General features: G+C 49.2%; 2 protein-coding genes across 2 annotated transcripts in view; both read left to right on the top strand.

Moving 5' to 3' along the window:
- The first annotated feature begins 6763 nt into the window (after positions 1 to 6763).
- Positions 6764 to 10119, top strand: TP53RK (TP53 regulating kinase). Its single transcript, XM_045981143.1, has 2 exons — positions 6764 to 7105; positions 9530 to 10119. The coding sequence occupies exons 1-2, from the start codon at positions 6820 to 6822 to the stop codon at positions 10006 to 10008; spliced, it is 765 nt and encodes a 254-aa protein (XP_045837099.1). The 5' UTR covers positions 6764 to 6819; the 3' UTR covers positions 10009 to 10119.
- An 11073-nt stretch (positions 10120 to 21192) lies between these two features.
- Positions 21193 to 27632, top strand: part of SLC13A3 (solute carrier family 13 member 3) — a 76584-nt gene continuing 70144 nt past the window's right edge. Inside the window, exon 1 of the mRNA XM_045981046.1 lies at positions 21193 to 21335. Coding sequence (XP_045837002.1) covers positions 21225 to 21335 — 111 coding nt within the window. The 5' untranslated portion in view covers positions 21193 to 21224. The remainder of the gene's footprint in view (positions 21336 to 27632) is intronic.

Raw genomic sequence — 27632 nt, 5'->3', positions numbered from 1 at the left:
TTTCCGGCCCGCCTCCCGCCTCGGTCCCTCCTCCCAGCCCGCCCGCCGGTAGCGCCGCCGCCACGTAGGCCAGCCCGGGCCCCCCGTGCAGGGAGGCGGGACGAGGGGAGCCAGGGACCGCCCCGGGCCTGGCCGGGGGTCCAAACCCACTAACCTCCTCTTGGCCCCCACCTACTGCCATCCCTGTTGTGGGGATCCCCACACGCTGCCCTCTGCTGTGCTCCCCACGGGAAGGAGCACCCTCGGTCCCTGTTGGCCTCTCCAGCCTATGTACACATACACACACTCACTCACTCACACACACACAATCCTACGTTTGCTGGTCAACCGGGACACTCATATACCTGCTTCAGCCACCCAGACATGCTCCCCTGGACCACTGTGCATTTATTGGACAGTTGGGTTGAGACACCACCTGAGGACCCACAGGCGCTGTGCTAGGTGATGGACTGGAAGGACAAGACAGATTCTTTGTTGTTCTCCTGGAGTTTGCCTTCTAGTGGGGGAAGCGCAGAAATATCTGACTGGTGGTGAAGGTGAGGCGGAGAAGAAACCGCCCGCTGGGGTGTGCAGGCACAGGTCACTTCCCCAGGTGCGGGGCTGGAAAGGCTGCTCTCTGGGGGGGATGTTTGAGCTGAGACCTGAGGTTCGAGGCGGAGGGAAGAGCGAAGGCAAAGGCAGCGCCGGGCGGTGGTGCAAGGAGCTTGTGGAGTATATAAAGAAGAAGCTAGGGGCGCCTGGGTGGCTCAGTGGGTTAAAGCCCCTGCCTTTGGCTCAGGTCGTGATCTCAGGGTCCTGGGATGAGCCCCACATCAGTCTCTCTGCTCAGCAGGGAGCCTGCCTCCCCCTCTCTCTCTGCCTGCCTCTCTGCCTACTTATGATCTCTGTCTGTCAAATAAATAAAATCTTAAAGGAAAAAGAAAAAAAAATAAAGAAGCAGCTAAGTGAAGCCATGGTGTCTGGAGCAGAAGGTTTTGTGGGAAGAGTGCAGGGAGGGGTTGGCAAGGGCCAGATCTTTTAAGACCTTGGGAAACCAGGGCAGGGAATGTGGATTTTATTCCCATGGACACAAGAAATAACGGAAGAGTTCTAGTAGGTTATAGAGAGCAAGAGCAGAACTAGGGGAACCCAAGGGGAAGAGGCTGTTGGGAGGTGAGAGAGAGAGTTTGATTTGGACGAAGGGAAGGGCAGGGAGGGTGGAGGAAAGTAGATCCGATGGCAAACAGACTCAAGACTTACCCCCTGGGAGAGGAGAGGCTTGGGGCAGAGTTCTGTTCTGGGTGTGTGACAGTTAAGTTCTCATTAGCCATCCGTGTGAACATAAGCAAGCTATTCCATATATGAGCTCTAGAAAGGAACCAGACTGGGGACACCCCACTCATTCTCCTCAGGCAAAAATGCACTGATAAGGCCTGCATTCACATGGCCACAGGCTTGTCTAGCTTCTCGGGGCATGTTCTCACGGACACACTGGCTCATGGGCATCGTGAGTCATGCTGTCACCCAGCGGGGATTGTGTGCCACAGCCACACATCACTCTCTTAGCAAAGAAGCACCACCAAGACCTTCTGAGCCAGGGGACCCTCGGACAGTTCTGAAAACAACACACCCAGATCCTCAGTAGGGCAGTTTGAAAGCAGGGCTCCAAAATTCTTTGTTCCCTCCCTTGAAGTCTAAATTCCCTAAGTTCTTTGTTCCCTCCCTTGAAATCTAAGTGGGCTTGCGACTGCTTCAGCCAGTAGGTGGCACAGAGTTGGCACTGCGTGACTCCTCAGGCTGGGGCACTGGACACAGGCACTGGGAACCCTGAGCCTCTAAAAAGTCCAAGCACCTAGATGCTGCCATGCTGTGAAGAAGCCCGAGGCACAGAGGGGCCATGAGTGGACACGCCAGTGGGTGGTCCTCGTCTTGAAGTCGTCCAGCCCTGTTTCCAGAACACGCCTTCAGATGATTCCAGCTTCTAGCCGTCAGATCTTTCCAGCTGAGGCTCGGGACATTGTGGTGCAGAGACAAGCTGTCCCTTCTGTTTCCAGTCTGGATTCCTGACCGGCAAATTCCAGGAGTATAAGAAATAGGTGCTTTTCAGGTGCAAAGTTCTGGAGTAAATTGTTGTGCAGCAATAATAATAGGAACAATAGATTATTAAGCGATAATTATACAGTTTAAGTACTTTGCATGTATGAGCTTGCTGTTAACCCTCACAACTGCTTCATGAGATAGTAACTATTACCATTTGCTCCCGTTTTATGAATGAGGAAACTGAGACAAAGGGAGGTGAAGTAAGGCGCTTGCATAATAAAATCTGTAGTGCTCAAGGACACACACCAGGATGTAGCTGAGCGGGGAGTCAAGCCCACTTATGAGGAAATCAAGCTCTTCTCCATCCCACTCTGTTGCCTTTCCGGGATGGAGAAGAGCCCAAGGAGGCCTCGTGGCCATTGTCAGATGACAATTCCTCCTCCATCTGTGAGTATCCAGAATTGTCCCCTGGATGTCTGTGAGTCTCTTACTCAACTATAGACCCCAAGAGTTAAAGCCAGGGACACCTGGGTGGCTCAGTGGGTTAAGGCCTCTGCCTTCCACTTGGGTCATGGTCCCAGGATACCGGGATCGAGTCCTGCGTCGGGCTCTCTGCTCAGCAGGGAGCCTGCTTCTCCATCTCTCTCTGCCTGCCTCTCTGCCTACTTGTGATCTCTATCTGTCAAATAAATAAATAAAATCTTAAAAAAAAAAAGAGAGTTAAAGCCAGAAATAGATAAGACCCTTTAATTCATGCTGTAACTGAAACCCATTGTTCTTATTTCTTATTGCACTTTCTTGTACTGATGAAGATGTTTTGCAATGACAAGAACATTCCCACCGCCAGGCCAGAAAAGCTCTAATAGCAAAGGAGTGTCTAGAAAGACCACATGCCCTTCTCTGCCCGTGACCCTGTACTGAACACACACCAACCCCCACTCACGATCACACACTCCCTGCCAGGTGTCTTGTAGTAGCCCCCTGATCCTCTCCTTATAAACCCCAGGTGTCTGTCTTGTGGGAGGAGAGGTCAGTTGTTAAGGTTTGAGCCTGTCACCAACCATACCACCAGCTGCCTGAATCCCAAATAAATGTCTCCTTCTCTCTTTCCCAAACCCTCACCTCTTGAGTTACTGGCTTCTCTCTGGAGGAGTTAATCTGCATTCATCTGACTACAGTGTTGGCAGGCGTAGGCAGGAGCTATGTTTCCGATGTGTCCAGCCCCTAATGGATCCCGGGTCGGAACAGTGGGCCAGGGCAGTTGCTTACCTCTTGGTTTCCTGAGTTAGTGGCTATGATAGATTGGTGATATGGGGGCCTAGGACAGCAAGGCCTGGGCTGTTCCATTTCCATGAGATGACCTACAGAAGCTGTATGTTAGAAAGGGCATGAAGTCCCTAGATGTTCTTCGATCTCTGTGGCTCACTTTAAAGTCATGAGGATATGCAGGATTGCTGTCGGGTTCTGTCTCTCCTAGAGAATAGAGCATCCCTCTTCACAAGTGAGAACGGAAATGATCTAATGGGTCCTTTCAGTAAGCGTCTTCAAAAATGGCTTCCCAAGAAGGTGGGCGGGACTGACCAACTTGTTTCTAATATAGTAAAAGTGAAGGATGTCATCCCAGAGATTAGGTTATAAAAGATGGTGATTTCCATCTTGCCCACCCTCTTCTGATCTGTCACTCACCCTCTCTGGCAAAGCCACCTGCCACGCTGTGTGCTGCCCAATGGAGAAGCCCAAAAGGCAAGAACAGACAGTGGCCTTCGGGAAGTGCCACTACTTAAATGGTCATACAAACAAACAAAAAAGGAAAGTCCGTGACGATGCCAAAATGAGATGTCAGAACTCATCAAAGTTGGGTTTCTCTCCTCTGAGAAGTCAAGGATGGCCTCCCTGAGGAAGTGACCTTTGAGCTGAGCCTGCAAAAATGTCTAGATGGGTCGAGGCAACAAAGGGAGGGAAGAGCACTTCTCTTTTGGGAAATAGCAGGTGCAAAGGCCCTAACAAAAGAAGGAACCTGGTAGGAATGAGAGACTATGAGAAGGCAAAGGTGTTTGAAGATCGGAGAGCAAATGGGAACTTGGCCAGAGATGAGCCTAGAAGAGAGACAGAAGGGTTCCATGTAGGACCTTGTGGGTCTTTAATCCTAAGCACAATGGGGAGCCATTGAAAGGTTTTAAACTAGGTTTTCCTATGATAGAAGCAAGAACCAGTCTGGCCACAGTGAGCCTGGGACTTGTAAATATGTTTGCACAGGGGATTTTCCAAAGGAGGGGTTCGGACAAATGTGGTAACCACGGAGATGGCAATGTGGTCACTAACAATTATGATAATGAAGCCACAAACTTGGGAAACTAGGCGTTGTAAATAGAACTGGTTGTGGGTGAGCTCTGAGTAGTCTGGGCTGATGAAAGCTGCTGGAAACCACATTGTGCCCACACAAAGGGTCTGATGCCTGAGAAGGTGGCATGCCCTGGGTATGAATGGAATGCAGGGGCTGCAGAGCTGAGGGCTGGTGTCATAGCAACCCCTGGACGAAAGGGCCTTTCTTCAGTATTTCAAACAGGGTCCCAATGATGGGGAAAGGAAAATGAGCATACGAAGATTATCTGCCACCCAGGAACCCTCACAAGCAACATCTTCATATTTCACCTTAATAAACAATTCTCATGGTAAAACTAGGAATCTGAACCTTAAAGATGTGATGCTTGTTTCTCCATCACACAGTGCATCAGGGACTTGAGGCTGCCTCCCCAGTGGCGATGCCTGGCTCCCTTCCTCCTTGCTTCCAGAGCAGGTGTCTGTCTGTACAGACAGACAGACAGGCCAAAAATGCCAGATTCTCACTTTTCCACCTGCCTTGGCAGATAAAGCAATGATGCATGGGCCATTCATGGCCAACGTCCTGTGGAGGAAGCCTGGTGGGTGGGAGATAAGGGGCTTCCAGCAAAGGGTTTTCTCCAAAATAAAGAGAAGTGTATAAGATGTAGCCCCTCTCCTCTTTGGCCAGATGTTTTTGTGTTCTCATAACACATGTGGAACTTTGGTGGCCGTCTTGTGACCATAAGATGACAAGCATAGGGGCCAAAGCTGAGGCTGACGAAGGGGATGAATACAGACATAAAGATGAAAAGATGGAAAGACCTTGGGTCCTGAAAATCATAACGTGACTGAAGAACACTCAGGACCCCTTACTTCTTAAAGTTTTGTTCTGTTGGATAATAAATGAACTTCTTGTTTATTCTAAGTAAGCTATTTAATTGACAAAACTGCTACTTGCCACTTAAAATATCAAAACTGTGGCAGTCCACTAATTGTCCCATTATAATTCCTCCCCTGCTTCCTTTTAGTGATATTTTCCTGAAGTTGTAGCTGAGTTCATGACTGCCCTGCTAAAGAATAGGTTTTCCAGGGGTGCCTGGATGGCTTAGTGGGTTAAAGCCTCTGCTCAGCAGGGAGCCTGCTTCCTCCTCTCTCTGCCTGCCTCTCTGCCTACTTGTGATCTCTCTGTCAAATAAATAAATTAATTAAATTAAAAAAAATAAAAGGCTAAAAAAAAAAAAAAGAATAGGTTTTCTAGCTTCCTTCTTGGCTTCATGGGCCATGTGACTGAGTTCCAGCCAATAAGATGTGAATGGAAGTGACCTGTGGTACTCTGGATCGAGTCCCCACCCTCATCCCTCTTCTTGCCAACTGGGGCGTGGGAGCAAGTGGAATAGACTCATAGAAGGGAGCAACCAAGTTGAGGATGCCAGGCCTATACCTTTATGTAAGAAAGATCTCTCATAATTAAGCCACTGCTTTAGGTCACTTTTCATAGCAGCTTATCCTGCAGCCTAACTGATGCAATCCCCAAACACCCAGCCGTTCAGTGGTGGTACAAGTCAGGGTTCTTGCTGTAAGCCACACAAACCACCTCGCTCCTGTCTCTGAGCACTTGCAGCCAAGAATGGGGGCACTTCTACAGTGCGTTGTGGTTCTGCTGTCCCCCTGGGGCACTGCACTAAAGGGAGGCCCGTACCCCTAAAGAGTGGTTGGATGCTGGGAGACTACTTTTAATAGCTGTTGTATTAAGCCTTCCATAAAGAACAACAGCTTTCATCTACGGAATGCTTCTCATATGCCTGGCATAGTTCTATGTGTTTTACCCCTGGTTCCTCATTTAATCGCCACAAAACCTCCCTGATGGATATTATTTACAATCTTATTTTTAGATGAGAAACTAAAGCACAGAGACTTGCTCTTCCCCAAATATGCCAGGCATACTTCTCCCCCAGGGCCTTTGCACTTCCTTGTCCTTCTGCCTGGAATACTCTTCTTCCAGGCATCCATTCACAGGGCTCAAACGTCACCTGTTCACAGAAGCCTTCTCTTTTCACATAATCCTTCTTAACCACCCTATTTAAGATCGTACCACTACCCACACCCCGCTGCCACTCTACCACCCAGAGGGTGACCATGTAATTTACCTTCCAAACTAGCACGCTCTTAAGAGTAAAAAGGGGATACCATAGTAAACTATTTCCGGAAGGGGCTAAAGAACTGGGAGGCAGGGCCGCCAACGCCAACCATCACACTCAATCGTGCAGGAGAGAACCCAGGAGGGCAAAGAAGAGTTTCTGACCGAGAGTTGCCGAGGGCTTACGGAGATAGCCGAAGATATGGGAGGCGGGGCCACTTCCACAGGCGGAAGTGTTGGAGTGGCCGAAGAGGTCCGAAGAGTTACGGAGCGAACCGAACATCGCCGGGAGTTTCCGGAGGGAGCCGACGGGCCCCGAGCGGCGGCGCCGAGGCTCCGTCATGGCGGCCGGCAGTGGTGCTGCTGTGGCCGGGAAGGACGAGGACCTGGCGCCGGAGGCCGAGGCGCTAGCCGCAGCTCGGGAGCGGAGCAGCCGGTTCTTGAGCGGCCTGGAGCTGGTGAAGCAGGGCGCCGAGGCGCGCGTGTTCCGCGGCCACTTCCAAGGCCGCGCGGCCGTGGTGAAGCACCGCTTCCCCAAGGGCTACCGGCACCCGGCGCTGGAGGCTCGCCTCGGCCGGCGGCGGACCGTTCAGGAGGCCCGGGCGCTGCTCCGCTGCCGCCGCGCAGGTGAGGCGGCCGGGTCCGGAGGCCGGAGGGGCCCGGGCAACGCGGGCGAGGGTCTCCCCCGAGCGCCGCGCCCCGTTTTGCCTCAGTCTCTCCTTTTGTACCCTCTGCGTGAACTTACGCTGAGAAATGCTATCCTTTCATCTCTCTCGTTATTCATTCTTTCGTTCTAAGGAGCTGCGTTTTCTAGCAGGGGGGAAAATTTGTCCTGGAGCCATTGCTCCTGGTTCAGTTCCTGGGTCTGCCACTGTTGGGGAGCATGCTGTTGACCTGCCCCGAGCCTTGGTTTCCCCGTTTGTACTCTCTCAGTGTTCGATCATTATCTCTTCATTCATTACTTTTTTTTTTTTTAAGAGATTTTATTTGACAGAGAGATGGAGAAAGAGCACAAGCAGGCAGAGCGGCAGGCAGAGGGAGAGGGAGAAGCAGGCTCTACCGCTGAGCGGGAAGCCCCACGCGGGACTCGATCTTGGGATCCTGGGATTCCCTAGCCCATCGGAAGGCAGCTGCTTAACCGACTGAGACACACCGGCGCCCTCATTCATTACTTTTTAGATGTAATTACAAATACTTGAGGTGGAGCGAGGCTCTCTGCGTTCAAATACCGACACTACTGCTGCTTCTTTTTTTAAAGATTTTTATTTATTTATTTGAAGATTTTTATTTATTTATTTGACAGACAGAAATTACAAGTAGGCAGAGAGGCAGGCAGAGAGAGAGAGAGAGGAGGAAGCAGGCTCCCGCTTGAGCAGAGAGCCCGATGCGGGGCTCTATCCCAGGACCCTGAGATCATGACCCCAGCGGAAGGCAGAGGATTTAACCCACTGAGCCACCCAGGCGCCCCGACACCACTGCTTCTTATGCAGGCTTTCAGCAAATTATTTAACCTCGCCCTCAGTTTCCTCACCTGTAAATGGGCGTCACAGTGTGTTTGGATGTATGGCTTGTACATAGAGCTCGGCACATTTTAGGTTTCATTAAATCGTTTGTTACTTTTTCATTAAAAGCCTTGTACTCCACCACAGTATGCCTTGTCCTCAGATGGGAAACGGAGGCTCAGAGAGGGGAAGTAACTGCCCAAGGTTACACAGCTAGTGAGTGACCCAGTCAGGCTGACCCAGTCAGTGCCAGTCAGGCTCTCAGCCCATAAGCTCTGACTCAGAAACACTGGCTTTTGAATTTTACACATCCTTTCTTTCATTAATATTCTTTAGACAGCTGCCTTACACCAGAACATTGTTAGGTAGTGGGAGAGCTGGAGGAAATTCAGTAAGGACAAACAGATCTCTGCCCTTGGGTGGATTTAATGAAGTTATTTGTGTGTTCCTGTTTTCTGTTTTTACCCTCTCTAGGATGTAAGTGCCATTAAAGAGGGATCATAGCTGCTTTGGTTCGTGCTGTGTCCTCACTGATAAGTCTCCAGTATCTAGAATAGTGTGCTGGGCCTGATTGTCAAACAATTACTCACTGACTCTTTGAATGTGATGAATTCTTTGAATTCTTGGAAGGATCATTCTCATGTTCTAGAATCAGAAACAGAAGCTTAGGGGCGCCTGGGTGGCTCAGTGGATTAAGCTGCTGCCTTCGGCTCAGGTCGTGATCTCAGGGTCCTGGGATGGAGTCCTGCATCGGGCCTCTCTGCTCAGCAGGGAGCCTGCTTCCCTCTCTGCCTGCCTCTCTATCTACATGTGATCTCTCTCTGTCAAATAAATAAATAAAATCTTAAAAAAAAAAAAAAAAGAAACAAGCTTAGAGAATTGATGTGACTTTTAGGTTATACAACTAATAAAGAAGGAAGGCAGGATTTGAACCCATCCTTTCTGTCTGCAAAGCTGAATCTTTCAGCCAACACTGGCCTGTTTGTGTCCTTTTGAGGTAGCACGTACTCTGACTAAGCTTACCCTTCTGGCTCTTTGTTTTGTTTTGTTTTGTTTGGGGAATAAGTATGACAAATGAAATCCGATCATAAAGAGTGGAAAGGAGGAAGGCACTTTGGCACTATTCAACTTAGCTGTGGGGTGGCTTAAGGCACAATCCTGCAGGGCATGAACAGGGGAAACGTCCAGATGACTTAAGTTGTACTATTCTGCAGCTTTCCTAAATCTTTTATTTTTCCTGAAATAAGCAGATGTGCACTGTAAAAGTCTGGTTCAATCTTTGAAAATTAAACTTAACATTAAGAAAGAATCTAATCCGGGGCGCCTGGGTGGCTCAGTGGGTTAAAGCCTCTGCCTTCGGCTCAGGTCATGATCTCAGGGTCCTGGGATCGAGCCCCACATCGGGCTCTCTGCTCAGCAGGGAGACTGCTTCCTCCTCTCTCTCTGCCTGCCTCTTGCCTACCTGTGATCTCTGTCTGTCAAATAAATAAAATCTTAAAAAAAAAAAAGAAAGAATCTAATCCAATAACCATTTCTGTCTTGATTGCAGGGATATGTGCTCCCGTTGTGTTTTTCGTAGACTATGCTTCCAACTGCTTATACATGGAAGAAATTGAAGGCTCAGTGACTGTGCGAGATTATATTCAGTCTACTATGGAGACTGAAAAAACTCCTCAAAGCCTCCTTGGCTTAGCCAGGACAGTTGGGCAGGTTTTGGCTCGAATGCACGATGAAGACCTCATTCATGGTGATCTCACCACTTCCAACATGCTCCTGAAACCCCCCGTGGAGCAGCTGAACGTCGTGCTTATAGACTTTGGACTCAGTTTCGTTTCAGCGCTTCCTGAAGATAAGGGAGTTGATCTCTACGTGCTAGAGAAAGCCTTCCTCAGTACCCATCCCAATACGGAGACTGTGTTTGAAGCCTTTCTGAAGAGCTACTCCACCTTCTCCAAAAAGTCCAGGCCAGTGCTCAAAAAATTAGATGAAGTGCGCCTGAGAGGAAGAAAGAGGTCCATGGTCGGGTAGAAGAGCCTGCTTGACACGTGTGGACACTTGGGCCATTTGTGTCAAAGTGAACTTGAAGGAGTGCTCTGAGTCTGAGATTGGACTTAAATAAAGGTGTTGAGATATTTTTAAGCGCTGTCTGTGGTCATGCTTGTGAAGTGTCATTATCCTCTGCAGTTGGCTGTTCTCGGCAGCTCACTGTGCACAGAAGACATGCTCTAGGCAGAACTGGGTATCTGGAAGAGATCTAGGACAGGCTTCCTCCGGCTGTGCCAGGTGCAGGCTGGGTACGTAGGCGTGGCATTGCAGAACATCGAACCACACAGGGACAACGTTATTTGCTTTTCAGTCCTTTGGGTGAGACGAGGACAAAGCCTCAGTTGGTGACGGATGTCTCCATCAGCCCTCCAGTCCAGCATTTTTTGTTGGGTACATGGCATAGTCCTCTGGAAACCAATGTAGTGGGATGCCGCCCGCATTTTAAAAATGAAGTAGATTCCTAGACTAGGGAGTATCAGAGTGCAGGACATGTAAGTACTGTTTTTAAAAATTTGTTTCAGGGGCGCCTGGGTGGCTCAGTGGGTTAAAGCCTCTGCCTTCGACTCAGGTCATGATCTCAGGGTCCTGGGATCAAGCCCCCCTTAGGGCTCTCTGCTCAGTAGGGAGCCTGCTTCCCTTCCTCTCTCTGCCTGCCTCTCTGCCTACTTGTGATGTCTGTCTGTCAAATGAATAAATAAAATCTTAAAAAAAGATATTTTTTGTTTCACAAGATGATACAGAGAGGGAGACAGACCCAAGAGACTCAGTCTCAGGAAACAAACAGGATTGCTGGAGGGGTGCAGGGGTGGGAGGGACAGGGTGGTGGGTGATGGACATTGGGGAGGGCATGTGCTATGGTGAGCGCTGTGAGTTGTGTAAGACTGATGAATCACAGACCTGTACCCCTGAAACAAATAATACATTAGATGTTAATTTAAAAAAAATTTGTTTCAAAGGTCTATAGACAAGGTATATACCGAGTTTTGATGTAAATATATTTCTTTTTGAGGGTCATAGTACAGTACTGCTTAACTCCAGTCAGTCTTATTTAAAAAAGCAGGTTCATAGCTTTCAGACAGCTGAAATTTATGTAACTTTATACAACATTGTTTTTAGTTTCGTTCTGTATTTTTATGGTTACCTCCTAATGAAAACCAGTGATGGATATAAAGTTCCTTTTAGTTTATATAGGTAAAAAAGTGAGTTGATTTATATCACAGGTAATAAGTACACAGAACAAAAGACGTGGTGTGGCTTGGCAAGGACTGAAGTTTGGTACAGCCTGGTTTAAAGGAAGCGGCAGGAAAACGGAGCGAAGATGCAAAATGCCACTAACTAGCTGACGCTTAAAACCCTGCCAGGTAGGGGGCGCCTGGGTGGCTCAGTGGGTTAAGCTGCTGCCTTCGGCTCAGGTCATGATCTCAGGGTCCTGGGATGGAGACCTTCATCGGGCTCTCTGCTCAGCGGGGAGCCTGCTTCCCCCTCTCTCTCTGCCTGCCTCTCTGACTACTTGTGATCTCTATCTGATAAATAAATAAAATCTTAAAAAAAAAAAACCAAAAAGACTCTGCCAGGCATTTGTTTCTTCCCCGAGGTGTGTGGCTGTGGGGAAGTACAGTAAAGTACCTTTCCTCCTTGTCAGCTCGAGCTAGCAAATAAAGACTTTGAGTGCCTTCAGTGTGGCCGGTGTCCTGTGGGATTCTGGGGTGCATGGGGAGTGAGCATTCCCATGGGTCCTGGACTGTGTTTCCTTCACCATAGTAGCCCTGTGCTGAGGCAGATGCCCAGGGGTGAATGAAAACTTCCCTTCCTGGGTAGTGGTGACTAGTAGAGACGAGCGTTCATATCACTGCCTGTTTACTGCTCGTCAGATACCATGCCAGGAGTGTTCATATTGGATCTCAAGCAACTCTTAAGTTGGGTATTATCCCCAGTTTGGGGATGGAGAGATGGGCTCAGGAAGGGGAGAACTTGTCCAAGATGTCACAGGTAGCAGAGAGTACTTGGGCCCGACTCCCAAGCCCATGTGCTCTTCACTGATAATTTAAGAAATGAAATGCTGGATATGATATTATTATGATTTTTATATTATATATATGTTATAATATTTATTGCTTATATTTTATCTTTATATTATAATAGGCATAATATATATCTAATATATAATAATTGGTACTCTATAACATTTTCATTATACAACATAACATTATATAACATTTTCAACAAGCTTAAGGGGCCCTCGGGGCTGGGAGTAAGTTTTTCAGTTATTTCAGTCAATGCGTACTTTGCCTCACGAGTACTGTAAGGCTAATAAGTCTCCTCTCTGCCTCGGGGGGAGAACACACGTGCAGCTGTGATTGACCCTCACGTTCCTAGGGCTCAGTGTGTGCCAGGTGCTGGCGCTACAGAGGGGACATGCGGCTGGCTTTACTCCCCTAGCGAACAAACTGCTGTTGGAAGGGTGGCCGGTTTGCAGCGAGCAGAACAGAGGAGGAGCAGGAAGTGAGATCGGAGAGGTGGGGAAGGACGAGATCTCACAGGGCCTGGTAAGCAACCTGGGTTTTATTCTCAGTGCGACCCGGAGGATTTTATACAGGGAGACATCTCACTTGTGTTTTGAAAGGATTACATTGGTAGGAAAAGGGGTTAGGGGGCAAGAGGAGAAGGGAGAAACAAGGGAGAAGGCTTTGCAACCGGCTGGCCAGGTCAGTGACGGCGGTGGCCTGGGGTAGAGGTCTCAGCGTGGGCCGCAAACCGCTTGGTCTCCTCGGTACGTGTGACGTGGTGGCCAGTGGCCGTAGAGGCAGCCCCAGCAGTAGAGGAGTTAAAGTGATCTTTGCAAGCACTGAGGGAGAGGGGGCTACTGGAAAAATCACACATGTTCCAGGAGGAGAAGGTCCGGCTGTGTACTCAGCCCAGGCCTGTGATGGGAAATAAGGAATTATCAGTCATTCTGGGGCAAACAGTGGATTCTGTCCCTGGTTTAGGATCTCACAAAGGGCCCAGCAACCCTCAGCAATTCCAGATTCCTCAAAGTCCTTATGCGGACAGCCGGCACTTTGTGCCCTGCACAGGCAGGCATGTTCTTGCTGGCTGGAGGATCTGGGAGCAGCACCAGTGAAGGCATGTGGGTATCATCTCGGCTGTGACCGAGAAAGTCAGCCCTGATCCCGATCCTGGTTCCAATGCAGTTTCTTTACAAAACCAGGCAGCCAGCTTGTGGGCCACAGTTAGCTGAGTTGGTTTTTTAAATATTACATTAAAATATGTGTCTTGATGACTGAGTTTTTAGGTGCCCCCTTAAATGTGTGCCCTAGTGAGAGCCTCACTTACCTCATCCTAGTCCTAACCCGGCTGTCCCTGGCTGTGAGAACCCAGCTGACAAGGGCACTAGAACTTTCCACCTGTGTCCTGAATTCAGGGGGCTGCCCCTCTAAAGGACTGAATTGCCCTTCGAGCCCAGAGAAATGGCTCTGTTTGCCAGCAGAGGTCGCCAGTTACTGTCATTGTCCGTGGGAAGAAGCTTCCCTCCCCTTCCATCCTCTCAAGGGAGGGAGGAGACAAGAGGATGGGAAGGAGGAGGATGGAAGGGGAGGGAAGCTTCTTCGCAGGGACCACGACAGTAACTGGCGCCCTCCCCCTCCCTCCTTCCCCTTCCCTTCCTTTGCTCTCCTCCTCCTCTCTCCCTACCTGGAACTTGGCTCATTTATCCACTCAGCACCTTAGCTGGGAAGCCTTATACAGCGGGCCCGTGCTAATCACTCAGGCTGCATGGGGGTGTCTAGTTCCCTCCTGCCTTAATTTTTGTATCCATTCTCTCACTTCTCCACTCACTCATTCACTGGGTATGTACTGAGCACCTTGGCTGCGTCCGGCTCTGTGCTGGATCCTGAAGAAGCTACAGTGATGAGAAAGCCCAGCTCCCCTCTGGAGCCCCTTCCCCTCTCCCGGTGCTGCTGTCATCCATGGTCTCCCCGCTGCTCCCCCTTGCTTCTGCCCTGCCCCCCCCATATTCTTCAGTCACTCAGCAGCCAGAGGCACCCTTGTAACGCTGGTTTATGCCACTTCCCTAGTCAGAGAACCGATAGCTTCCCATCCCATGTCTCCTTGCTCACCGGCCGCATGACATGGGAGCCCCGCACCGCATCTCTCGGAGCCTCAGTGTTCTCATCTGTAAGAAGGGCCGACAGTGATGCCTACCCATGGAGTGAGCATTGTCATGGGTCTGAATCCCCAGGAAGCAGACTCTGAGATGCAGTGTAGCCCCTAGGATGTTTACTAAGGCGTGTCCTCAGGGGTCATCCTTCACGAAGGGAAGGGAAGAAGGCAGGGGAGGGCAGGGGGAGAAGGGCCATCAGGAAGCAGACCCAACCACAGCCTCAGCTGAGCCCACGGGGAGCTCCTGGCCTACAGTGGCCGTGCAGAGATGCCCCAAATTGGGCTGAGATGAACGGGTCCTCCTAATCTCCTATAACACAGTCATTGGCGGGCCACCCCTGGAAGGACAGGAGTGTGGGTGAGGCCGTTCTCTGCCTGGCGCATCGCAACCACTAGCAATTGTTGTTATTATTATAGAACCTCTTAACGCTATTTTTAGAACCGACAAACAGCCAGTGATAATAAAGCATCATTTGCTCCACTTAGAAGCCCAAGATATACAGGTGTACTTCCCCCACACTGCCTGCCCCAACCCCAGTGTTTCCAAAACCAAAGGTCTGGGCCTGAGCTGAGCATCTGCATTTCTTTCTTTCTTTCTTTCTTTTTTTTTTTAAATTTCTTTTCAGCATAACAGTGTTCATTGTTTTTGCATCACACCCAGTGCTCCATGCAACACGTGCCCTCACTAATACCCACCACCTTGTTCCCCCAACCTCTGCTAGACCCTCAGGTTGTTTTTCAGAGTCCATAGTCTCTCATGGTTCACCTCCCCTTCCAATTTCCCTCAACTCCCTTCTCCTCTGCATTTCTGACAAATCCCAGGTGATGCTGTTCCCGACAGCCCTAATGAAAATCAAGGTGTCCTTGAGAAGGAGGGGATAGATGCTGAGAGGGCAGAAACAGCAGTTACTGTACCCATTTTATGGATGAGGAAGTTGAGTCTCAGAGATGCTGAGCGACTTGCCCAGTCATCAGCTTATAAATGATAGAGATTGTGCCAGACAGGGCCTGGCTCGGGTGGCTTTTGCTAGGCAACCCTCTATTCCCTTTGGACAGAGCCTCCATTTGTCCAGGCGTTTATTTGATGCGAATGGCTTCATCTCAGGGAAGGTTGGACTGGTCCCTGTGTAGAACAGTGCCTGGAAGGTAGGAGGTGCTCTGTAAACATTGGCTGAGTTGAACTGAATCCCCTCATGCATGCGAGCAACAGCCTGCTTGTGGGAAAGAAAATCATGGAGCCTTCCTCCTACTACCACAAACACACACACACACACACACACACACACCACCTACCCACAGTCTTCCCTGCTGGAAGCAAAGTGGACTATGGTCCTGGCCTGCAGCTTGGAACAAAAAACATTGAGAACCCTGGGGGTTTGGTGCCGATCAAAGGCCTCTTCATGTTTGTAAACCTCCATTCTCCGGCCTGGGTTACAGAAGGTTAGGGGATGGCCCAGAACCCAGAGTTAGATGCAATCCCAGGTCGGGGGATCTGGGCCTGCCCCCTCCCCCATAGAGAGGAAAGGCCCTACAAGGCTGAGTGACTCAAACCCAGCCAGGGAACTAAAAGGGGTAACTAATCCCAACCCCAGCCTGAGGCCCACCTGCCAGGACTGGATTCAAAGCCAATATTGCTCTTGGAGCTCTAGCGGCCTGACCAAAATGTCCCACTGAGAGATGCTGACAGTGGTACAGGGCTCAGCCCCGGGGGGCAGGATGGGAGGCACTGAGTTCTCCCCTTCCGTGCAGGGGGAGTGGAAAACTACTCTCCCTACTCTCCCCTTCCCGGGCTTTATTTTTCTTCGTAGCACTAAGCCCTATGGGATATGGGATATATCCCACTCATTTATCTTATTATAGAGCTAATAAAATGAAAGCTTTGCGAGACCAGAGACTTTTGTCTGGGTTGATCACTGCTATAGCCCTAGCACCCAGAATGATACCAGATTATGGTAGGTGCTCAATTAATACTCATGAATGAATGGTATGATTTTGGTTGATATTCATGATAAAGTCCAATGATTTAAGGCATGTTCCATCTTTCAGGACTTATTGGACATCTGCTGTGTCCCAGGTACTGTTCCAGGCACTGGGAGTATGGCAGGGAATAGTTGGGACTCCTTGTTCTCATGGAGTTTAATCAAGTGGGGAATCACTTCAAACAATGACCCATGCTGTGAAGGAAAGCCCTCGGGGGATTTTATACAGAGTGTGTGATGCAGAGTTGAGGAAGGTCATGTTCCAGTGGATTAGGTAGTTGGGGGAGGGTCCTTGAAAGAGCTGATGTTTGAGTTGAGACTTGAGTGAGAGAAGGAAGAGGCAGGCCACTGAGATGGGAAGGCGGGCAGGGTGTGTGTTTGGGTGGGGGGGGGGGTGGGAAGGACATCCAGGCAGAGGGAGCGGTCCATGCCAAGAACTCAATATGTTCAAGGAGTAGAAAGAAAGTCACAAAGAGGGAGGGATGCAGCAATCGAGGGGAAGTCAGGTAGGACATAGGGTCAAAGATCTAGTCATGGCTTGGTTATTCATGTAAGTGCTCAGCACAGTGCTTGGCACATAGAAAGCCCTTAAAACCTGGGCCGGTAGGGGCGTCTGGGTGTCTAAGTCAGTGAAACATCTGCCTTTGGCTCGGGTCACGATCTGTGTCCTGGGATCGAGCCCCACATCAGGCTCCGTGCTCAGCAGTGAGTCTGCTTCTTCCTCCCGCTCTGTCCCTCCACCCACTCATGCTCTCTCGCTCTCTCTCAAATAAAATCTTTAGAAAGGAAAACCTGGGCTGGTGACTATAATCAGTATCATATAATCAGTATGTATGCCCACTTTACATAAGTTGTTATTTTGCTATTAAAAATAGGGAGGGGCGCCTGGGTGGCCCAGTCAGTTAAGTGTCCGACTCTTGGTTCTGGCTCAGGACATGATCTCAAGGTTGTGAGATCAAGCCCCATATCAGGCTCCATACTCAGCACGGAGTCTGCTTTAGAGTCTTTTCTCCCTCTCCCTCTGACCCTTCCCCTGCTCGCACATGCTCTCTCTCTCTCAAATAATAAATAAAATGTTTAAAAATAATAATAATTATAAAAATGGGGAAGAGGAAGGGAGGTGTGTATCACTGGAATTTCAGCTCTATCATGCACTAGCTGTGTGACCTTGGGCAAATGTTTTAATCTCTCTGAGCCTCAGTTTCCTCATCTGTCTAACAGGCAAGCCTAGGAGCGTATGAAAATAAATAGTAGTCAAACCATCCATCAACTATGGAAGTTCTTTAAGAATTCCTTCCCACATCCTACTTCTCTCTCAGTGTAAAGGGGGAAGAAACAAAGAAAGGGAGTTAGTGGATCCAGCCTGGGAGGCACCACTCTTCCTGTAGGACGAGAAGATGCCAAGTCATCCAACGAGGGGCCTCGTGTTGTGTGGACTGCCCTTCCTATAAGGAGCTCTTCTTGGAGGATTCAGCCCATGCAAGTGCTGGCTGATCTCCACCACCGACTTCCTCTGAGTTTGATTCCTTCTCCTACTCCACCCCTAAGTGCTCATTCTGGGTGAGAAAAATAATAGCAGCGGTCCTAGTTCTCCATTGCCGTGTAACAAATTGCTCCAAAGCTTAATGACATATAACAATTATTTGTTGTGCTCACGATCCTGTGGGTCAGACATTCAGACTGGGCAGCTTGGGGCTGTTTGGTTTCTGTCCCACCATGTCTGGGACATCAGCTAGAGGACCCAAAGGCTGGGGGCTGGAATCATCTGAAGGCTCATTTGCTCTTAGGCTGGTTAGTTGTTGCCGGTGGCTTGTTAAAAGCCTTGCTTTCTGTGGGTTTTGTGCCCGGTTTAGTCTGAAATTCAAATATGGTGGTTGGGTTCCAGAGAGGAGAGTCCCAAGAGTGAGAGAACCAAGCAGAAGCTGTACTGCCTTTATGGCTGAGCCCTCGAGATCCCAGAACATCAGTCGTGCCGTGTTCTGTTGGTTGGTGTGGCACAAGCCCTCCCCCGCTTTTAAGAGGTGGGTACAGGGGCCCCCCAACCCCGCTCTCAGCGGGAAGAGTGTCAGTCCACATTTAAGAGGAGCATATGGAAGCCCACGTATGATGGAAGGTAGATATTGATCCTATCCCGGGAAAATAAAATCTGCCACAAGTGGAATGACCACAATTGTTGTCAACTGCTGAGCACTTAACTATGTGCAAGTACTGGGCTCCGGCCTCACTCATGAATTCTCCCAGCATCCCTGTGAGCTACATACGCTTCTTGTGTCCATTTCAGATAAGGAAACAGGCCCATTGGAGTTCAAACTCTTGGCTGTGGTTGCACAAGAAGTCAAGCGGTCCAGTCGGAATTGGAATGTGGCTTTGTCTGTGCAGGGTGACAGACTCAAAAAGGTAATGAAAACAGATTATTGTCCAAATTAAATGAGTTAACACCTGTAAAGTGGTTAAGACAGTGCCTCCCAGGGGCACCTGGATGGCTCAGTGGGTTAAAACCTCTGCCTTCAGCTCAGGTCATGATCTCAGGGTCCTGGAATCAAGCCCCGCATCGGGCTCTCTGCTCAGCAGGGACCCTGCTTCCTCCTCTCTCTCTCTCTGCCTACTTGTAATCTCTCTCTCTGTCAAATAAATAAAATAAAATCTTAAAAAAAAAAAAAAAAGACAGTGCCTCCCACATTGGAGTGCGGTAGATGTGCTTGTTATTTTATTATTATTAATCCATTTGAGCCACAGGACTGGAACTTCTGCTCCAATACTAAATACTATCCTCTTCATCTCTTAGCTCCTTCCAGAACAAGGAAGCCAGTCCAGGGGCCCTGGGCGCAATATACCCTGATCCCAACTGCGTCTGCTAAGGCTTTGGGGAATCTGTGTTTCTCTGATGTCAGCTGGCCCAAATCCCCAGGAGCAAATTCTCCGGTTTGGAAAACTATCCTCCCACACCCAGGCTTCGAATGTCCAAAGTGCTCCCTGCAGGACCTCACCCTCCATCCGAGGTCACCCACGACTAACCTGGCTGGAACCTTTGATGAAGCCGGTTATTGGTCTGGCTCAAGGTCAGGTGCCCAGATTGAAAGGACGCTGGAGAAAGTTTCATCACAGCTTGCAAAGGGTCCATTGGGAAATAACTTGCCCTAGGGTTTTAAGGGAATCATGGCAGCATGACCCACATGGGAAATAATAAAATAAGAACAGAGGGACTTCCACTTCTGGAAAGATGGAGTAGACATAATTTTCTCTATACTTCTTGCTGAGGCCAACTGAAAATCCTGTACAGTACACATCGAACAAACAAGAAGACTCTAGAAAGGGAAGAGATGAAGGCAGCGACTTGGGACCCAAGGAACAACCCACTGATGAGTCTATTGGGTTTTCTTTTTGCCTACTATATCTTTGACATGGAAGAAGCAGGCAACTGGAAATGCCAACAAAAGGTTCCAGAAAGCCCCGACATAAGCCTGCACTCTATAGCAGAATCACCAGGAAAAATCAGCCAGGCGAGACCATTTTCAGACAAGCCTTCTCTACTCCAGCTGAACACCACAGAAGAAAACTGTGACCTTGCCCCCACCAGCAGAGGCTGAGTGAGGAGACTTGACTTCTGTCCTCACCAGGTGTGTCACGGTGTGTCCCAGCTTCCTTCCCAGGGTGATGATAGCAGAAGTGCTGGAGGGGGCTGGGACTTCTGTCCTCTCAGGCTAATATGAGGATCCTTGTCTCCTGCCACCCGTTACCGTGTTTGCTCTGCGAAAGGCTTTGTTGAAAGGATGAAAAGACAAGCTATAGCCTGGGGGAAAATATTTGCAATCCACATCTGTGTCTAGAATATAAAAATCACTCTCAAAACTCAACAGCGTAAAACAAACAGTCCAATTAGAAAGCGAGCAAACAGCAGGAAAAGATGATTCCGGAAGAAGATATGCAGATGGCAAATAAGTACGTGAAAAGCTTTCGACATCATCAGTCACTAGGAAAATAAATATTCAAGCTACAATGAGATACTGCCACCTCTATCAGAGTGGCTAAAATCAAAAATAGGGAGAACACTAAATGCTGGCAAAGACGTGGAAAAATTGGATCACTTATTCGTTTTTTGTTTTGTTTTGTTTTATTTTTTATTTATTTATTTGACAGGCAAAGATCACAAGTAGGCAGAGAGGCAGGCAGAGAGAGAGAGAGAGGAGGAACCAGGCTCACTGCTGAGCAGAGAGCCTGATGCGGGGCTTGATTCCAGGACCCTGAGATCACCACCTGAGCCAAAGGCAGAGGCTTTAACCCTCTGAGCCACCAGGCGCCCCCACTTACTCGTTTTTAATGGAAATGTAAAACGTGCGGACACTCTGGAGAACAGTTTGGCAGTTTCTTTAAAAACTAAGGATGCAACTACCCTATCACTCAGCAGCTGTACTCCTCTGCGTTTACCCAGGAGAAAGCAATAGATGCCTCCAGGCTCGTGCCTGCGGGTGACTCGCCCACCCTGGAAGGAAGGAGGAACAAAATCAACAGCAATGACGGCTCCCAGTGAGCGCTCGCTCAGTGCCAGGCGCTGTGCTGAGCCTAAGTGCGTCATTCCATTTAAACTGCCCAACAGACCCCTGGTCTGGTAGAGCCCATCATCATCACCCCACTTTGTGGATGAATAAACTGAGGCTCCAAGGCCTTCGCTCAAGGCCAGAACGTCGCTCAAGGCTAGAACGCGCAGAGTCAGAACTCGAACCCAGGTGATACTAACAATCCTCCCACTGTCATTACCGATCCTTCCCCGTAGCAAGTCAAGAGCAGCGAGGAAAGGTTCAGCGGGTGGCCGCGGTTTAAACCCAAGGACTGAAGTCGGTTCCTTGTTCTTGTGCCTTACACTCCCTAACTCTCCCGGCCCTCTCCACCCCCACCCCCCAATCCCGGGGGCGTAGGCACCACCCTTTTCCTCCGGGAGGAGCAGGGAGAGGGCGGGTCCCGAGCGCAGTCCCCTCCCCGGACCCTCCCCTTGGCTTTAAAGCGGCGCGGGGGGACAGGCGCGGGCAGTCCCGGGCCGGCCCGCTCCGCCGGCCGATCGCGCAGATGGCAGCGCTGGCGACAGTGGCCAAGAAGGTGTGGAGCGCGCGGCGGCTGCTGGTGCTGCTGCTCGCGCCGCTCGCGCTGCTGCCGGTGGTCTTCGCCCTCCCGCCCAAGGTAACGCCTCCTCCTCCCGGGCGCCCCCCACCGTTCTGCCACCTGAGGGGCCGCGCTGAGAACAGGACCCTCTCTTCCCCCGCCTCCGAAGAGGGAGGCTGCTGAGGTCCCAGACAGCTCCTCGATCCTCGACCCTCAACCCTCTCGCCTGTACCCTGCCCCCTCTAACCCTTTCCCAGCGGCGTCTTGGAGCTCAGGATGTTCTCACTCACTAATCTTGGAGCGATTCTATCCTCTTTGATGAGCTCTAACCCTGTGCTGGGCGCTGCGTGCAACATTTCACTTGAAAACCACAAGCAACGCGTAACGAACGCCCACGGGGGGCAAGTCACAGAACTTCTCTGAACTTCATTTCTTTTGAATGTGAAAATGGAGGAAATGGGACTGTCAACCCATTGGCCTGTGGTAAATATTAAATGAGACAATATATGCAAATCGTTTAAAACTAAGCTGTACACAGTGCCTACGACACGCTGGCTGGGTTTATTCCAGGCCCTTGGTCTGATGGGAATAGCCAAGGTTTGAGGAACCATCACCAGGAGCCAGGCTGTGAAACTTTGCCCTGTGGACATCATTTTATTTCATCCTTTCTAGGATCCAGGATGGGGGAGGGGGGAGGGGTGAAGGTTATTAATCTCATTTTCCAGAGAAGACAAGGGAGGCTCAGAGAGATGAAGTGACTTGCCCAGAATCATACAGCAAGCCACTGAGTGGGGATCCAGTCCCTGGCTTGCCGGAATCCAGAATTTGAGCTGTTTCTACACTCTCAAAGCAAATCCCTTGACCAAAGGCTGCAGACTGAGGTCAGGAATGTCCTGGTGAAAGTCAACACTAAAGGGGGCTGGGAGAAGATGGTGTCACGGGTCCCTATTGGGTCCCTCACACGTGCCCAGCCCACCTGGGGCATCATGGGAGGGCATAGGACAAGGCTCCCACCTCCAGGAAGTTGCTCTACTACTTATCAATGTGATATTCAATGTTCATAAAAAAGAAAAGCCGAGAGAGGGTGTAATTTAGTGATACGTTATCCAGCACCCACCAGCAGAGACCGGGGAACTGGGATTCAGAGAGTGCTGCCTGGAGGAAGGGTCCCTCCTTGGGCACAGGGAGTAAGAAGGTGATACCAGCTGGTGCCAAAGAGACCCAGGGCTAACGGACAAATAAGTTTTCTGGTGTGGAATGATCCAGGCTCTTAGACTTTTTTGACTTTGAAGAAAGAAACAACAAATGCCAGAATAAGGTTAAGGTCACTTTTCAAAACCATCCCATTCCCAGCTGGGTGCTGACCTCAGGACCTTGGACCAACCTCCTTTCTTCTTGGGGTCTCACTTTCCTTGTCTGTGGTGTGGGGCCATCATGGTGCTGGTGTCTGAGAATCGAGGTGAAGGGTTGAGCGAGGAAGTTGCCTCATTTTGTGGAGCATCACGGGTAGAAGACTGGGTGGGTCTGTAAGGTCCTGGGTGGAGCCCCAGGGAGGAAAAGACAGAACTTACAGCGTCTCTCTCCTCAGCGGGGCCTTCCACAAGCTTCTCTCTGCTCACCCTCTAGCAAGATCTGCTAGATCAGGGGCAGATCCAAGTGTTATAGGGCCTGAAGCATGTAGTATTTGAGGGGTGCTTTTCAAGAAAAAGTACACAGATTTACAAATAGAAAATTCATTTCAGGGCTTGGGAGGGGCTCTGAAGCTTAAGTTTCATCAGTGTCACTGTGAATCCACTTCCACGCGAACCCCAGCGGGCCCCGGAAACGTGCCTCAAGCTTTCTGCGATGGTGTTGAGCCTGATGAGTAAGCGGTTTTACCGAATGCTTAACTCTTACTATGTTGAACCTCGGCCTCATCCTGTATAATGTGCACAGAACCAGGGAGACAGCTGCCATGAGCCTCCCTACTGACCAGGGGAGGAAATGGACGTCAGGGAGGTTACATGACTCGCCCAGGGTCACATAGCCGGTACAGAGCCAGGATGTAGGGATCAAACTTAGAATCTTCGCCCTTAATACTCTTTCCTCAGGGGGCGCCTGGGTGGCTCAGTGGATTAAGCCGCTGCCTTCGGCTCAGGTCATGATCTCAGGGTCCTGGGATCGAGTCCCGCATCGGGCTCTCTGCTCAGCAGGGAGCCTGCTTCCCTCTCTCTCTGCCTGCCTCTCTGCCTACTTGTGATCTCTCTCTGTCAAATAAATAAATAAAATCTTTAAAAAAAAATACTCTTTCCTCAGTTATAACTGAGTAGGAACCTCTCCCGGTCCCCTGCAGATCCCGGTGGGGACCCTTTGTGTGGTCCTGGATGTCACTGCCTCATTTAAGTGGCTGATGAGTGTGGGCCCCCTCAGGTCTGGCTTCTTGGGGGATTTTTTTTTTAAAGATTTCATTTATTTATTTGACAGAGAGATAGAGAGAGATCTCAGAGAGGCAGGCAGAGAGAGAGGGGGAAGCAGGCTCCCCGCTGAGCAGAGAGCCTGATGTGGGGCTTGATCCCAGGACCCTGAGATCATGACCTGAGCTGAAGGCAGAGGCTTAACCCACTGAGCCACCCAGGGGCCCCTTCTTGGGGGATCTTAAACCTCCCTCAGAAATCTCTATCAGCATACTCAAAGCCTCACCCTGTATTTTATTGATACATGTAATTATATATATATATATAATTATTCTTGGATATTAACAATGGACATGTTTCTCAATCTGATTTACGATGTGAGTTGCGGCATCCTTAGAGAACATTGAACAGAAAACGTTGCTGTTTTTATTGATCTGGGACATACATTTAAAGCAAAGAGTGGGTGTGCTATGCAAACGAAGTTTCCAGACAATTTTTTTGGTAATCTTAACCAGTATCAACCCTGTGATAACCTCCCAAACAAAGTCCGGTGAGCTAACAAAAATTTTATGTTTGCTGTGCAAATGTAGCTTCAAGGCAGTTATCCTCAGTGTCCACTCCTACCCGCAATATCAAATTGTCACTTCTAAGCCTCTCTCATACAGAAATTCTGGAACCACCAACTGAAGTTATTTTGTATTTGTGGGTTCCCCAAAGCTTTCCAGGTGTTAGATCAGGAAAGACAATGGAGCTGCCTGGGCATTTGCCCTTTGTCCTTCATTGGGTCCTGGCTTTCCAGCTTGGTGATGTCTCTGATGTTCTAGGAGTCTGTGTGGTCAGCAGGGTTGGCCCTCGTGCACCTGTCCCCTGGCGACTGGTGAGCCAGTCTGTGGGGAGATCGGGGTTAATCCGAAGAGCAGATAGAAGTGGCGGAGGTGGGTGGAGGGGGACAATTCTTACATTATGTCCTCCTGGCTTGGAACGGAATGCTATCAGCAGAGATGAAAAGGAGTGGGATGTGTTTCTAGAATGCAGTGATTGCAATTTCCAGTGCCACTGGAGATTCCAGCTCTTGCTACAAGGGTGCTGGACACCAGTAGGAAGTCCAGATGCTGCTGGAGGGATCATCTCCAAGTTTTCCAAGAATAGCCATCCTGGGAGATGGAAGTTAAGGGACTGGCCTTGGGCAGCTGGTAGAGATAGATGAGACTGTCAAAGCAGCTTGTAATGAGCACCAGCTCACTAACTGTTTGCAGGGAAGTCTTGCCCCGTTTCCCACCTTGAACGCACACCCACTGAAAGCAAATGTAACCAGATTGACCATGTGGCCAAGATGAGTTCTTGCAATGGGTACTTACAGATGACTCTAAGGATACTTTGAAGAAGAGGGATTGGGGGGATAGTCTAGGTGGGAATGCTACAGGGTGTTGCACAGGCTGTGGACTGCACAAGGCGGCTTGAGTTGGCCAAGAGGAGATTGAACCAACCTGCACTCCATCTGCGCAACTGTGTATCCTGGTGCAGTGCTGGATCTGCCCAAGAAAGAGCCCTTTTCCTAATTTGCTGCTAGCAGCAGACTGGTTCTGGGGTAGCGGATCTTTTAAGGGGACAGTAGTACACCTAGATGGTCAGAGGCCCACTTTTTTGCTTTTGCTTCATTCTTGGGTGGGTGGGATTTAGGTGGGTGATGAGGAAAGTGATCATTTCATTCCCAGTTTTGAGTATTTGGAATCAGAACTGGATTCTCATTTCACATACTTGCTCTGGGACCTTGGGTAAGGCATTTTACTTCTCTGATCTCCAGTTCCTTCACTGATAACATGACCACAAGATCATCTTTTCCCCTGGTTGTCATTCGGGCCCTGTGAAATCATATATAGTGCCTGTGCCATAACTTCCTACTTTTAAATTCAGTGCCAAAGGTATGCTTCACCTCTCCTGTGCTGTACCTGGGTGACGGAGACCCAGAGAGATCAAAGGATGGGTAGAGCATGGGCCATAGCACTGAGAAGGCCTGCATTTGGGTCTTGGCTCTGAAACTCTTGAGATGGGCAGCTTTGCATTTCTGAGCCTCTGTTCCTTCATTTGTGAAGCGAGGACTCACACCTTTCCCAAGGGCTTTATGAAACTTAATTAGGAGAACATATGGAAATTGTCCTGTATGGTGCCAAACGTACTGTGAGTTTATAATAATAATAATAATAATAATAATTGTTAAAAATTGTTTTCCCATTTAGCCTATGTTGTCTTACATGGTTTTCAAATTTTAGTTTATTTACTCTTCACATCAGCCTTAAGAAAAGAGAATAATGAGGGGCGCCTGGGTGGCTCAGTGGGTTAAAGCCTCTGCCTTCGGCTCAGGTCATGATCCCAGGGTCCTGGGATGGAGCCCTGCATTGGGCGCTCTGCTCAGCAGGGAGCCTACTTCCTCCTCTCTCTCTCTGCCTGCCTCTCTGCCTACTTGTAATCTCTGTCTGTCAAATAAATAAATAAAATACAAAAAAAAAAAAGAAAAGAGAATAATGATTATCCCCATTATTACAGATGAGGAGAAAAAAGCACAGAGAAGTTAGGTAGTGTTCCTGAAGTCACACAGCTACTAAATATTACATCGGTCACTTCTCTTGGTCCTGGGTTTTGGAAGACAGGGTGGCCAGGGTTCTTGGAGACCCTGAGTCTTCCCTTAACAGGGGCTTCCCAGAAAACCCCCAGATCCAGCCTTGTGGATCGAGTACTTTCCTAGTGTTTTAAACGTGTATTATCTCATTGAACCCAAAAGCTCAGACAGGGAACCCCTAAAATGGACTACAGTCTGATTTAATTTCCATCATCCAAATACTGCCCACAACATTTTTACCAGATCCCCTTACTCTGCTCAGTATTACTTAACTATATTCCTATTGTGCCCTCCCCCCTCTTTTTTACATCATTACTACCTTGCTACCCTCTCCTCCTTTTCAAAACACTTAAATACAATGACTTAATGAGAAAATTTAATACAACGACCGTGTATGAAAACCAGAATCACAAATGACTAATAGAAGAAAAGCAGCAATAAACAAATATCCAGTGTTGATTGATTCTGGCCACACACTGCTGCCTGCTGGAAGCCAAGGGCCTGAGGTCTTTCTGTGTTGTCTAGGGAAGCAAATGTTTAAGAGAGGTGTAAAAGACAAGTTAGTATCAAACTGAGGCTTTGATCTGGAAGGAATGAGAGGGAGGAAAGAATCCACAGTCTTCATGAAGCTCTCTGAAACTGTCCCCCGTCTGATAAAAAGGATTTATTCATAGGCCTTTCCTTGTGGGATTTTGTGATCAAGAATAGGTTTATTGCCAAAATTGGCAAAAGCTACATCTTAGATGCACATAAATTTTGTTTCTTTTTTTCCCTGGAGGGATCTTTGAAGCTAACTGTGGGTGGAAAGGAGAGATGTTTGTGGTGTTTGGTGGAATGAGCTACATTGAAATGGCCAGTCCTAAGCCTCAGTTTACTCATCTGGAGATTGGGTCTAATCCTACTGAAGTATGTTGGTATGCCTGGGGCACTTCTCCAAGTGCTGTCCCATAGTAAGCACTCAGTAAATGTCAGCTACTACTGTTGGAGCCCATCACAGTGCTTAGAAACAGAGGCTCATTCTAGTTCAATTCCACGAAGAGGGAACTGAGGTCCAGAGAAGGAAGTGAGTTGCCTGAGGCATCACTGTGAGGGAGTGGCAGAGCGTGCAGGAGAGCGCCTTCACCCCTCTCTCTTTGTCCACTTATAACCCATTTCAGGCTTCCAGCCATCATGTTTTATCTAGCAATATTTAATCCCTGAGCCTAACTTCTAGATAAAGGGTAAGGGAAATCCGAAGTCAAGCTCCCTTGCTTCTGTTCAGATCCCAGTTGGTCCTCAATGAAGATTATTAACAGCGAATATTTATTGATCACTTACTGGGAGCTCTGGCCCCCTTGCTCCCTCTTCTCCCATACTGACCTTGCC

This window comes from Meles meles, chromosome 16 (genome assembly GCF_922984935.1).
Source record: "Meles meles chromosome 16, mMelMel3.1 paternal haplotype, whole genome shotgun sequence".
In the NCBI taxonomy this organism is placed as follows: domain Eukaryota; kingdom Metazoa; phylum Chordata; class Mammalia; order Carnivora; family Mustelidae; genus Meles; species Meles meles.
Note: the sequence above shows the minus strand (reverse complement) of the source record. Positions and strands in the feature narration are given on the sequence as shown.

What these genes read in the sequence shown, in the direction of transcription:
- TP53RK (XM_045981143.1), top strand. Translation starts at nt 6,820, where the DNA reads ATGGCGGCCGGCAGTGGTGCTGCTGTGGCCGGGAAGGACGAGGACCTG. An exon ending in GCTCCGCTGCCGCCGCGCAG is followed by an intron (nt 7,106 to 9,529) that starts GTGAGGCGGCCG and finishes TCTTGATTGCAG; the next exon opens with GGATATGTGCTCCCGTTGTG.